Source organism: Acanthochromis polyacanthus, chromosome 21 (genome assembly GCF_021347895.1).
Source record: "Acanthochromis polyacanthus isolate Apoly-LR-REF ecotype Palm Island chromosome 21, KAUST_Apoly_ChrSc, whole genome shotgun sequence".
NCBI classification, from domain to species: Eukaryota; Metazoa; Chordata; class Actinopteri; family Pomacentridae; genus Acanthochromis; species Acanthochromis polyacanthus.
The window spans coordinates 27,704,676-27,718,922 of NC_067133.1; the positions used below are offsets into that span (position 1 = coordinate 27,704,676).

Here is a 14,247-nt window from a genome sequence, read left to right on the forward strand (position 1 = left end):
AGATAGATAGAAAATAAGCACAAAAATGCAATAAAACCTTCATCAGCCATCCATCATCCTACACTCCAGGCTTTGCCCACTTTCCCAGAATTGAAGAGTTAAACAGGATGTTTTGTTCAACTGAAAGCACAGTGAGAAAAATAAAATAATAAAAAAGATACAATATAATATAATATAATATAATATAATATAATATAATATAATATAATATAATATAATATAATATAATATAATATAATATAATATAGGGCTGCACAGTGGGGTAGTGGTTAGCACTTTCACCTTGCAGCAAGAAGATCCCCAGTTCGAATCCCGGGGTGGGATCCTGGGATCTTTCTGCATGGAGTTTGCATGTTCTCCCTGTGCATGCGTGGGTTTTCTCCGGGTACTCCAGCTTCCTCCCACAGTCCAAAAACATGTTGAGGTTAATTGATAACTCTAAATTGCCCGTAGGTGTGAATGTGAGTGTGATTGATTGTCTGTATATGTAGCCCTGTGACAGACTGGTGACCTGTCCAGGGTGTCCCCTGCCTTCACCAGAGTCAGCTGGGATAGGCTCCAGCACCCCCTGCGACTCTGTGGACGGTCATCCGGAGGATGTTCAGCTGCTTGGCTCTGTCAGACTTGTTGTGACCAGCATGAAGGAGAGCAGATATCTCAACTCTTTTCACTTCCATCTTGATACAACTTCACCGGAGAAAAAAATTGTATTAAGGACACCTGCCTATAAGGAAGAACTTTCAGTTTATTTAATGGAATTTTTTACTCCGACATGTAAACGTCTCTAAAGATCATGAAACCGTGTAACAGAACTTTTGCAAAGCCCGGTGTATATATATATGTGTGTGTGTGTGTGTGTATACATATATAATCGTGATTTAATCATTACTGTTATTTATTCAATTTTTTAATTTTCTGATGGAACAAGTTAGGAAACTGTTAAATTTCCCTCTTTTCTTCCTTCTTTTTCTTGTTTTCAAATGAATGCATCTTTATTTTTATTCTTAGGTACTATAAAATGCAAATAATATGTTATTTATGTATTTATGTATTGCTAATAACAAGGAACAAATTGAAATTCGTAAAATTCCCCATTTTCCTCCTTTTTCTTTTCTTATGAATCTGTTGTTCTTCCGGTCTCCACTCAGTGACGCTGTTTCACGTGCAGAGCATAGATTGAATGTAAAATCTATGGTCCAGAGTCAGTCTCGCGGGGTTTTGAAGGGATCCCATATATGGTCATTTTTACCATATTTGGAATGACGCGTGTGGCGCAACGGAAAATATGACCGCGTGCGGGAAAAGGCGAACGTTAGACCGAGCTCCGATTTTAACGGGAGTCAGAGAACCGTTGTCTGCCGGTGGAGCTCCGAGCGGCTGAACGTCCAGACCCCGGGCAGGTTCCCTCTGGTGGTACGTTAATGTGAGTAGATCGACTTCCGCGTTGTTTCCTGATGGAAACTGTCGAGCTGCAGTTCCGGTTTGTAGTTTTTATTATCGGTTACATTTTAACTGGAGAAAATGAAGCTGCAGAGAGGGGAGAGCTGGTTTCTTCTGGAGAACTGAACAGTTTGGCTAAAATGAAAATTAATTCCAGCTGCTCTCTGAAGCCTCTTTATGATCTGTTGTTGACTTTTCTGTGTTTGAAAACTGCTCAACTTGCAGATGTAGTGGTTGCCAGTTGTTAAAAGTAGATTAACTCAGTACTTCTGCAGTTCAGACTGAATGTATTGTGACTAAGCTTCATTGTTGGACTTTTGTTTTCAGTTCCGTTTTTCAGACCTCCTCCTGCCCAGTGGCATGCATCCATTTATATATCTGTAAATGTAGTGATTCTGAATTAGATTCTTCTTTTCCTCTACTTCTTCTGCATGAAGCATTAATTTAGACTCTCTTGGATTAGCTGTGAAATCAGAAACACAACAGAACTTTCTAGAGATGTTTTAGTCCTACAGTGTCAACACAAACATAACAGAATATAATATTGTAATAAAAAGCAGCATTAATACAGCAGCATGTATGATAATGAAATGCGTTTTTTCTATAGAATAAGTACTCGTTAAGTCATTCACACGGGGTTTTCATGTGCAGTGCAGTATTTTCACAGTGTGGTTGCTACTTTTGCTCCAGATTCTGGTATTTACAGCTTTAATTAGGTCTTTTTTCATTCCTGTGGCTATGAACAAGATGTGAATAGTCCTATTGTTTCGTCAGGCCTTTGTATGCGTTTTGTCATCGAGTCCAAAGGTTGCAGTGAGGTTGGATCCAGAATCCATCAGCTTCAAATTTACAGACTCCTGTCCAGCAGGTGGCGCCTCCCTCACTTCAGATTTAGGAGGAAAATCTTAAATCACACCTGCAGAGACAGAGGACGTGATTCAGGGGCAGTCGTTGGATATATATATTGTATGAAAAACTAAAATAATATATTAATGATACATCAGGCACTGTTTTTGTCAGTGGGGAAATAAATGTTCATACAGTCCAAGTCTACTGTAACAATAATCATAATAATAATATTGAAAGTGCAGAACTTTTACCGGCAAAATATACTTAAAGGTATGAAAAGTTAAAGTACTTGCTGATTGTTTACCTACTTTATAGAGCCTTACATTTTCTATGCAATCCACAAATTGGAAGAAATATCATTTAAAAAACAAACTGGACTTGATAATACTTTTTATGAATTCTTTGTCACTTCATACAGAGTCACAGTTTGAGAGCTTCAACCTGAGCCTAGCTATTCAGACGACTAATTAAAAACACCTGCGTAGTTATGGGGGTTCATTAATTTATAGCATATTTAGCAATATGTTTAAATATGTTTATATGAAAGAAAAGGAGGAAAAATGTGGAGTAGAAGTCTAAAGCAGCATTTCAGTGTCTAGAAAACGCGTCTATATCTGTATATCTGATTCTTCACTTATTTTTGCCCTTAATTTCTGTATTGTTGTCGTTCTGTCTCTCTGTTTTGTGGGTCATTCCAGAACTGGGGGACATTTGGGCTTCAAAATTTCTGAAAAACAGACATGCTCTTTTACAATTTTCTGCTCTATATTTATCAGTAATAGATAATAAACTATCAAAGTCTTGATTGGCTCAGCTTATACATCAGTGGTCCCATTTTTATTACATGTTTTATGCGTTGTTTGCTAACCCTACTCTAATCACAGTAACAGGGTTGCTAATCCATGCTAATGTGATCTTTTCTTAGCAGTAGAAGCTAGATATTTAGCTAGCTGTTACTGCTGACCAAGAGGACAAACTGACTGATGGAAAACAGTCCAAAGAATTAGTCTGATCCTGATAATATGAGGTAGAGTGAGACATTCAATCAAGGCTGATAATGCGATGAAAATATGAAAAGAAGACATAGCTTTGCTCGACCCATTCTTTTGGAGAACTGTTGATGATGCTGATGACAAAAACAAGACACAAAACAAGAAATGAGACACAAAATACTAAAAACAAGATACAAAATGATGAAAACTAGACATGAAACGACAGAAACAAGACACTAAATGGCAGAAATGAGGCAGAAAGTGACAAAAAGGAGACACAAAACCCCCCAAAAGGCCATCAGCATGGTCGCTGTGGGACACACGTTCCATGCATAAAAATTATTATTTAAATTATGTTGGTTAAAAAAATTCCCACAATTATAGAGATATCAGTAAGAAAAATATATATATGAAAAAGGAGTTTTAAATGTCAATTTAGCTGTTTTATTTCATATTCAATCTGGTCATCAGGAGTGTGGGAAAAGAGAAAAGTTGCATTTTAGGGGGAACTTCACTCTTATTTAGTATTTTTAACAATATTTTTAAACATTCTTTGTTCCTAGTTTTTTTAAATATTTGGTCTCAGGACAAGAAAATTTACACAACAACTGCGTGTTTTAGTATTTTGTACATAAATTATTTGAAATTTGATGGGTGGGACGTAAAATGTCTTCCAATCCTGGAATGACCCATGTAATTTAAGCGCTGTTACTTTTATAACGAGAATTGTCTTCATTGTAGAGATCCAGCTGCCCTCACAGTGACTTTTTTTTTCTTCCAGTATTTGTTCATTTCTAGCCAAATGATTGTGTAATGAGGTGTTCGATTACACTTGATCCAGATTAGATTGTAAAGGAGATTGTTTGTTTTGGCGCTGTGGTCAGCCAGTCGTGATAAAGCTGTTGGCAGTGTTACGCTGAGATTCTTTAAACTGAAGGAGTGCTTCATGCCGGTGGTTGACTGGTCATATTTTATTTATTTTTGCTCGCTTTCATCTCTTGGCCATAAATGAAGCTTCTTGAAAAGAGAAGCAGCTGTGGGTGCAGCAGGTATTTCAGTCTGGACTACCTGAAGAAATTCTCAGTGGAAATGAAAGATCCTTTATTTTCAGATGGAGTGTGTTCTCCACATACATTTACATACACGGTTGGAAATCATGAGTCTGTATAAAAGCTGCTCTCTGCTTCATCTCCTAAACTTAGACTTTTTCTTGTTAACTCTTTGTGTTTTGACAGCAGACTGCAGTTTTTTTTTTTTCTTTTTGTACAATATGAATATGATCTCATTTGTTCCTGCAAAACATGTACTTATGCTCAGGGGACTTTGCTAGCAAAACAGTGGTTTGTACTTTTGCACTTTGTCTCAGATCTGCAGCAAACATTTTGATGGAAAAAGCAATACATCAGCACATCTTCAGGTAATCTGTGATCGGAATCAAATTGTTCTGCTTTATCTGACTGAACTGTGTTGTTGCTGTTGCATTGGTGCAGTGATTTATTTGCTAAATGTCACATCAAATAGAGAGATTTTACGTGTTTGCAGTGATGCTGCTACTTGCAGATGGACTGATGAAACTTTCACTGCAGTTTAAGGGTTAATTGCAGCAAGTGTAACAGCATTTAAGAATGCATAACCTGAATGAGATATTTGATTTGGGGCGTTTGCTGTTGGTGGCAACAGAATACAGAACTACCTACTTTGGCTTTGCACTTGTTTAACGCTCCGAAATATATTTAATAAGTGTAAATGTCGCTTCCTTTTCTGATTAGTGTCACTGCTGGTGTAATAGAACGGAGAGTAAGGCAAGGTAATATTATTTATTTTAAACAATTCATACACAAGGCAAAGAAATTAACTACAAAGGCTTTAAATCATAGAAATAAAACATGATTCAAGCAGTAAAATCAACATGAAAGTTTCTGACAATAAAAACAAGGAAATTAAAATTAGAGAGATAAAATAAAATAATTTTAAAGGTTATAGTGCAGTGCTGGTATCATTAATCAATGGCAACAGTAATTAAATAAATCTTTAACCTTGATTTAACCCTTAGATGCATCAGTGGGTCACAAATGACCCGGTGATGTCGTTTTCTTGCAATATCTTTGTTATGAAATTTTTTTTTGCATTTCATTTTCCAGCTATTCCTTAAAAGACGTGTTTTTGATATCATTCCATTAAAAGTTTAAATTGCTCTTTATACCTGAAAAGAAATTGTAATATTTGTATTAGTACTACAAACTCTTTATCACTGATAGTAGCATACTTGGAGGGATGGAGAGCAGCAACAGCTGGAGGAAAAGAGTGGAAACATGTCTAAAAAATGGATGTTGACATTATTCCACTGCTGTTCTGTGTAATGTTCTGCTTTTTCAATTATCAAAATGGAAAAAAATAAAATAAAAAATCTGTACGTAGTGAAAAATAAACATATTTCAAACATTAAATCATTCTCGTGCGGACAGTAATATAATACTAATTATTATTCTGAACCAAAATGACAAAAACTGGCATAAAAACACACTGATTCTTCTACGGGTCATTTTTGACCCACTTATGGGATAGTGTGGGGTCCAATTACTGGAGCAGCTAAGGGTTAAGAGTGACAGTGCAGTGCTGGTATTAAGACGGTCAGTAATCAAAGGCAGCAGTAAATAAATAACTTTAATTTAAAGGAGCAGAGAGTTTCAGCAGACCTGCAGTTTTCTGGAAATTTGCCCCAGTAAGGCTCAGAAATGTTTGTTTGAGGGGCAAATGTGATGCAGGAACCTTCACAGCACCACACAGGGACTCCTGTCATTGCACGGAGCTCCAGCAGTCGTTGCAGCGCTGCTGTCCTCCAATAGATTTGAAGTGTGCGCTCTGGCCGACAATGGAGGCCCGGCGGTGGGAGGATCAGCGCAGCAGCGATCCTTCTGGCTTTGTTACGCCCGGGAAGCCATTTTGGAAATCTGGTTGTTGTGCTCTAGCATAACAGTCTCTGGCTACCTGCAAACTTTTGTGTCTTTCTGCGGGAAAACAACGTGAAGCATCTGTAGGTCCGCAGCGGGAAACGCGCTTTTGGGGCTCCGTGCGTCCAAGCGCACACTGAAGTTTGCGCATCTTCGGCGATAGAAATATGCGGATTCCGCTGCACTGGATAAAAGAATAACAACATCCATGGACTCTAACCACACGGGCAAGTTGACAAGCTGGATGAATAACGTCGCGAACGTTGTTGTGGCTGCAGATTCCGGCTGTGAATGTGTGTTTGCGTTCCGTCCGACCTGTTTTGTCCCCGCTGGGCTCCTTTACCAAACACTGTGTTGACAGCCAGCGCAAATCTCGGGCCTTATTTTGTCAGCTCGTATTTTTTTTTACACATCTGCGACATGATCAGCCGTTAAACATGATCAGATGGTAGCAGCAGTCGTTGTGTGTGTTTTTCCACTGAGTAACGTCAAAGCAGCCTGCAGGATAAGCAGCAGAAATAGTGCGTCAAGGCTGAAGTCGGTGCGTTCACGGTCTAAATACGTAGCGTCTAAATTTAGCCCAGAGCAACGTGGGAATGTAACGAGGCTTATATGTCACCCGCACACTTTCTGCACTTCTAATTAAAGCTAACGTGTGTTCTGTGTGAAACAGTGTTGTGACAGGACCCGGCTGTTCGTCGCAGGTGGTTTGCGTAAAGGAGGAACCTGACTTATTGTTCGCCGTGTCTCCTCTTCATCATCATGAGCTCAGGTTTGATTCTGAGGGGATCAGAGGCTGCAGCAGGGTCCACTGCACCAGTTGACAACTAATCCACTGAATCTGAGAGTCCACTTGGCTTCGGGGTATTTGTTTCTGTTTATCCGTCTTTTCGGATTGGAGATTTGATTAAGATTATGTGTGGAGATTTTAGTGGCTGATTTTAGTAAAAGCCATCTGTTTTCTGCTCCAATTTGTTGTTTTGTGGCTGGACAGACACTGCCAGTGCATGAAACCAGGGCTCAAGCTTTATTATATCAGCTGGTGAGGGTCACTGGGGTTTTTCTTGCACTTTAATGGTAAATATTTGCAAAGTACCTGAAGTATGGTTAGGGAACGCTGGATGCCAGAGTGCACTCAACTGCCAGGACACAAGACTAAAGTCCACAGCAATCCAGCAATAAATCAATCCTGCATGAAGGTTTCAGCTGTTTATAGTAGTCATATTATAGTAGTATAATAGTTATTCTTAAATAACCTCATGGGGATGAATACACTATGATCTATCTATCTGAAGGAAACAGTCTGTTTTGCACGTAGAGCTACAACAATTGATCAATAAATCTATTAACTGTCAACTAATAAATTACTCTGCAACTGTTCTGATTATCCATTAATTGGTTTGAGTCTTTTTTTTAGGTTAAAAAGTCTATATGATCAGATTTTAGCTTCCAAAATTTGAGTATTCTGTGGTTTCTTTGCTGTAATAGTAAATGGAAAACTCTGCAACAACAGATTAATCAACAGTGAAGTTATTTGCAGCCATAATTGCAGTTTCTGTTATGTTATTGATGTAAATGAAGTGTCAGGACTACATCTGCAGCTCTATCTAGATCAAACTCTACATTCTAACCTTCATGGAGGGAGTCTGTTGCATTGGCGTCGCTAATAAACTGGCAAACGTGAGTGTATTCTGGTGACTCAGTGTTTGAACAGCCACTTGACATACTGCAGGTTTCAGTGTGAGAAGCTCAACCCTCTGAAGCCAGTTGCTTCCCGCCTGTTGCCTAAAAACCTGCCCCACCCCTTCGTGTTTCACTGGGTTTCGTAATCGGCAGCTTACTCAAGGCAGCCGCTGTGGGAGAAGCTGTCCTGCTGCTCTGTCCCGTCGCTACCAGACATTCCTGTCGTTTGTTTTCTGACCCGAGCAGAAGAGACGAGTCATTGATTGCGGCGTCCGTCAGCAGCCGGCCAGCATGGAGGAAGAGGTCCAGCTCTTGGCCAACGGCAGAACCACGGTAGCGTTGTTGCGTTCTGAGGAAAGGAATGTCCAGCAGCTCTCATTAGGCTTTCTGACACGGCTGTAGGGCAGAGCACTGACTGCCGGTTGTGTTTTGTTGGAGAGCAGCCCAGCGAGCAGTGCTAGAATGCTGTGGTATTTCTAATGTGTTCCGTTCCTGAAACACGTTTAAACCGAGGCACAACTTGAGCTCATTAGCAGAACTAATTTGTCTGCGGTAGACAGATTGAACGGCTCGTTGTTGTGAGTGTGTGTGAAAGTTAGTCTGTTCTTGTTAATCTGTCAGCTCTGGCTAAAAGAATCCTGTGCATCCTAACTCTTGCAGTCTAAGCAAAGAAGAATGACCATGGATTTTTCCCAGCTGCACACATACACGCCGCCACAGTGTGCTCCGGACAACACCGGCTATACGTACTCTCTCAGGTGAGACCTCAGTGCTGCGCTGCGGCGGCTGCACTTCCAGCATGCATGTCATTTATGGATGAAAGTAGAATGAAGGGAAATTATCCTTGAGATCCTGCTTTTGCTTGTGAATCAGTTTCAAGACTTTGGTGCAGTTGCAGGTGGCGACTAGCTACTAACCTCACCAGACTATGCTATAAAGGGATGCTAATAATACACTCTTTATATTTATATGTCATTGTAATATGATGAAGCATTCATCAGCTGATCCCATAGATAGTTTCTACATTTATTACTGCTTGTGAGTGATGATTGTTTTTAGGATGCATTAATGACTGAATGTTGTTTCTTGCATTTGAAATGGGAACGAAAACAAGAAAACATGCTTTAAATGTACTTACAGAGGTTTTGGAAATCTGTTCCTCTCTTTTCTAAAAACGTGCTGTGGTTTTCGTCTTGATGAGTCAGACTCATGATTCAGTCTCTGTTTGTGTTTGGAAACTGGGGACTCTTGCACGTGGTGAAAGCAGAGAACGTACCAAGATTAGTTTATGCTGCATTTACAACTTTTCTGTTTTGGTTTAATGTTGGGATTGCATACTGTGTAACAGCAGCAGCAGCCTCTCCCATCCACTCATTGTTTCTGGTTACTCATCATCACAGCTTAGACTGCAGGCGTGGTCGACTTTTCGCCAGGAACGTCTGAGCATGTGGAGGAATGTTGCCTGTCACCGTTGATGTCGGTAGTTTTCAGAACAGAGAAAGTCTTTTGGGCGTGTTGGTCAGGAAATTTCAGTTTCATCTTTCAGCTCAAGGGTAAAGAAGTGTGAATCAGTGCGTGACTGTTGGGAGTCGAGCCCTCCCATCGTTTAGTCGAGGGTATGAAAGTGTCTCGTGAAAAGTCGAGTTTGAACAAGGGCCTCTCATTGGTTTTGCAGCTGCCTGTCTCAGAATGCTGTAAAAGGTGCATTCAGTTGGCCAACAGTAGTCTTTACCACCAAGTCAAACTAATTCAAACTGCAGTCTTATGTCATGTCAGGGGACATTTTCATTCTGTAGTTCATGTGTCTGCAGTGTTTCTGTCTTATGTCTGAGATTTAGAACAGCAGGTGTTGCTTGAGAAGCAATAACAGAAGAAACAAGAAAAGCACTTGGAGAGCGCAGTACTCCGCCAAGGCTGCTCATTCCCCCATATGGCGTTGTCAGAAATGCAGCTTTAGTTTTTTTTTTTTTTTTTTTTTTTTTTTTAGAAATGCAGCATTTGTTTATTAGCTATTATTTACACATGGTGTAAATATGTAGCGGGAATTGATTGGACATGGAAACACCTCCACAATTTAATCAATTGTTCCTTGTATCATTTCTGACAGACAAGTCCGGGTATGTCTGCTGCGATGGATTTGTTGTAGGATCACAATCATGTGATGTTTCATTTGTAGTTGTAGTTACAATGACACCGAGCTGCTATCTCACAGTGTTACAGAAATCTTTCACAAATCTGTGGATCCAGGCTATAATCCGCATCACTGTCAAAATCTAATCACTTGGCCCTTGTATCATTTCCGACCTTTCCTGAAAATTTCATCCAAATCCGTTAGTCCGTTTTTGAGTAATGTTGCTAACAGACAGAACAGCAGCGGTCGTGATGTAACTCCGTCGTGTTCCTTGGCGTCATATCAACTTCTCAAGACTTTAGGTCAGCTTTGTGGCCGACAGGCTGCATTCTAGTCTTAATACAAAATCTACTGAGTAACCTTTGGACTGAGGCAAAGTGAGATGAATGTACAAAAGCTCGTCTGACGCCCTGCTGGAATCCAGCAGGTAGACCGAACGGCTGAAACAAGCTAATCGTGTTTCTTTGACTGTAGTCAGCTGAGAGGCTATTAATGAACCTTACAGTCACAACCGTGGCCCTGATCCCAGGATTACACTAATAGTTTATGCTTCTTGACTAGCTGGTTTGGGAGAGCTGTTTTTTATTAGCCTGCTGCAGCGAAGAGGCTGATAAGTCTCAGCTCGATGAACTGAAGGCATCCGTTTGCTTCAGTATATTCTGGAGAAACAGTCGGACGGCAGTAAATGTTGTTTAGCTGCTTGTTTCAAGCAGCAGCTGACAGTGTTACAACTTTAGATGGTGTGTGTGGTGTGTTGTGTAGCAGAGACCGACGGGGTCAGGTGACAGAAACCGTTGGCCCATCTGTTGTCAAAACTCAAAAGAGCAGCGACAAGTTTTGTGGCACGAGAGAAAGAGGAAGAGGAGGCCAGCAGGGACCGGCCTTGTCTCGGTCGAATTAATATTGTGCACACATCAAGAGAAAGGCTTTTGTGTACAGATTTATAAGCTGTAGCTGCTTTAACTCTCCTCTTTGCTGAACTGACTCTAATGCGTCTCTCTTTAGTGCATTCATTTGTTTTTATGTTGAACACATGACAAGTTTTTGCTGTCCACCAGCTGCAGCTTCAGTGCTACCCTACAGCTCTCTGAATTATACGCATAAATCAAGAAAACTTTGGATTTTAGGGGCTTCTTTTTTCTAGAATGTCTAATCATTCAGACAAATTTGTGTTCTTATTTATTTCACAGGTCAGTCACAGAATATAGCGGGCATCACTTTTATCTAACTTATTTTTAAAGTATTCTTTAGCATACCATGGAATTGTTTATCATTTTGAAAATGCAAATGCTTTATTTCATGAACATAAAATGATGTTAAACACGGGTGTCACACTCATTCTAGTTCAGGGGCCACATTCAGCCCACTTTGATAGAAGTTGTACCAGACCAGTAAAATCACAGCATAATAACCTAGAAATAACATTAACTTGAAATTTTTCCTTTGTTTTAGTGCAAAAATGTATATTCTGAAAATGTTCATATTTAAGGAATTATTTTTTAACAAAACATCATGAACAAACTGAAAATTCTTAAGAAAAAAGGGTTCCATTTCAACAGTATTATGCCTCAGTTTATCATTTGTACATTGTAAATTACAACTCAGAGTGTCTGCAAAGACACAAAGCATTTAGTCATCTGGAATTGAACAATATAGAATTTCACTTTATGATCAAAATGACAAAATATTACAAAAATAAGATGCATAATGGCAAAAACAACATTCAAAAGAACAAAAAAGAGACAAAAATTAGACAAAAAGGTTACAAAGATACAAAAAATTACACAAATGAGACCAAAAATGAGAAACAAAACAACAAACAAAATCTGACAAAAAAAAAGACAATATTATAAAAATGAGGCACAAAATAATAAAAGAACAAAGAATAATCTAATATTTTACTTTGTGATCAAAACAATTTGTCATGGTTTAGAAATTATTTTAAATTCATAGTTTTACAAATTTACAAATTGTAGTTAATGTCTGCTCTGTAATTTTTACACTTTACAAAGTCGTCCTGCGGGCTGGATTGGACCCTCCGGTGGGCAGGTTTTGGCCTGCAGGCCGCATATTTGACACTCCTGATGTAGAGATGTGTAACAGTGGATGGATTGGATGAAACGGCTTGAAGTGGGCACAGCGACATACTGGAACAGAAAAATATTGTAATTTGAATAATTAATTAAATTAATTTACAGACGCTCTGATGCACCTTCAACGGTGGTCTAGAGTTTAAAGCAGTGCTGACAAATCTATGTGGTTTAAATCTGTTGTGTGTTTCACGCTGTGAGTGCATCACTTTCAGAAAAACAGGCTGACTGCACCCACATCAAGCAGGCTCTGACTCGCACAGATCCTTTATATTTTATGATGGTGGAAGTGGGTCAGTGGAGCTGGAGGCTCTGGCTGGAGGTGATAGTTGAACTGTGACTGTGTCTTAGTGGAGGTAAAGGACACTGTGTTTGTGGCTGTGAACAGTAGCTGCAGATGATTAATTTGGAAGAAAATTAATAAATGGAGATTTACAAACTCAGCCTCCCATCCATGTAGAGGTATTTAAGATATTTAATATTATGGTTTTAAATTTGCTTAGTGTGTGAAATACAGTTCAGATTTTTACCAGTGAGTCTTACTCTACAACTGAAGCTCCAGATGAACGGCAGCTGGATGGCGGTTGTTCTCGCTGCCGTCACAGTTGTTTTGACATGTGGTCCGAGTGTGTTTCCGTAGACGCAGTAAAGACAGAGTTGTCCTGTGTCGAGGTTACTACGTGTTAGCGTCACAACAACCCAGGGGTCCGTCTACTAGCCTCGGTTGCTGATCCGTCTCTCTCTGGAATGTTTTGCGTGGTCTCCATAGCAACCACAGCAGCGTGAAAGAACACGCTATGGTGCCGTAGCGTGGAGAGTGGAGTGGGGCTGGAGGAAAGGGATGGCTGTGGGAGGGAAAATGAGGAGCGATCCTGATCACGGTGCCAAACCCTGAACACCCAGAGAGAACTGGATGGAAACTCTGGTAAATATAGACCTCAGGACTTTCTCTGCTCTACATCAGGGAAAGAGAAGTGTTTTTCATTCGTGCCCTGATTTGATAGTTTTCCTGCATTTTTTGAAAGACTCATGAACAAACTGAGAGGAAAATTAGGAGACACAACACGATCCCACAGCGTTGCAGGGAGGACATTAAAATAAATAGCTGAGAACGGATAATGTAATACTCAGCCTGCTTCAGCCAAATTACAGCATCCCAAGTCTCTAAAATAATTTGTTGTTGGCAGCGGTCTCACCCATAAAGATTCAGATACGGTGCGGATGCATCAAATTTGCTTGGGCTTGCAGTATTCCCATAATAACACAGTCTGTGCTGTGTGTAGGAGACCAGGGCCAAAAATATTTCATTTTGTTTTATTGGATTCATGAACTAACCAATCAAAATCCTTTTTTATCAGGCTGCTGCTACAATCACTGGTATAAAATCCCATAAATGTTCACATTCTCACTTTAGCAACTGTTGGTTTGCATAACCTTTCTTGATGTGTTCTCCATGAGTTACTCTACAATTCTTGTTTTGTTATTCCTGGAACAAAACCAACAATCACAACCAAATTCCTTGCATGTTGTGTACGTACTTGGCCATTAAAGCTGATTCTGAAATGTAATTAAAATGTGACTCTTAGCTATTTGCATTTCCAGGTTTTGTTGCATGCCTTATTCTTACCTGTGACGTTGTAGGATGCAGTGTGCACTAACAGATAAGTTTAGCTTGATGACTGACTTTGTGTGGCAGTTTTTGCTTCTTCTAAAAGGTTACATCTGAACAACATTCCCTCTTGCTTTGTGTGAAGGTATGTGCTTTCTGGCAAAGCTTTGACAAAGCTTTTGCAACCACACTTGTGGTTTTGAGGCTGAGCTTTATGACCCACATGGTTTTGTATAATCTGGCAGAAATGTGATCCGAGTGTGAGACTAGCCAGCATTCCTGGTGTGTTAGTGACTCAGAAGTTCAACTCAGGTCCTCATGTGATCAGTTTCTATACTTCTATTGCATTTAGCAGAAAGTGTTTTTCTCCATTGCAAAACATAGAATATAAAGTCAACTGTCAAAAATCTGCTGAGTTCAGGCAGGACTTTTAGCGCTTACTGCAGCTCGGTTCAGTCGTGTGAGGATGTGACCGCAGAGATGGACAGTTGCATATCTGAAA

General features: G+C 39.8%; 2 protein-coding genes across 12 annotated transcripts in view; one reads left to right on the forward strand and one right to left on the reverse strand.

Moving 5' to 3' along the window:
* mfsd13al (major facilitator superfamily domain containing 13a-like) overlaps positions 1-14,247 on the reverse strand; it is a 228,316-nt gene that overhangs the window by 21,559 nt on the left and 192,510 nt on the right. The window lies entirely within an intron of this gene.
* The window catches only part of sun1b (Sad1 and UNC84 domain containing 1b), a 37,822-nt gene continuing 24,866 nt past the window's right edge, over positions 1,292-14,247 (forward strand). For 2 of the 11 annotated variants that reach the window (XM_022202375.2, XM_051941045.1), the window contains exons 1-2: positions 7,700-8,248; positions 8,576-8,673. In XM_022202375.2, the coding sequence (XP_022058067.2) occupies positions 8,207-8,248; positions 8,576-8,673 (140 nt within the window). In that variant the 5' untranslated portion in view covers positions 7,700-8,206. Of the gene's footprint in view, positions 1,424-6,131; positions 6,460-7,693; positions 8,249-8,575; positions 8,674-14,247 lie in introns of those variants that run through there. The other 9 variants (XM_022202377.2, XM_051941046.1, XM_022202372.2 and 6 more) reach the window with 8 other exon arrangements.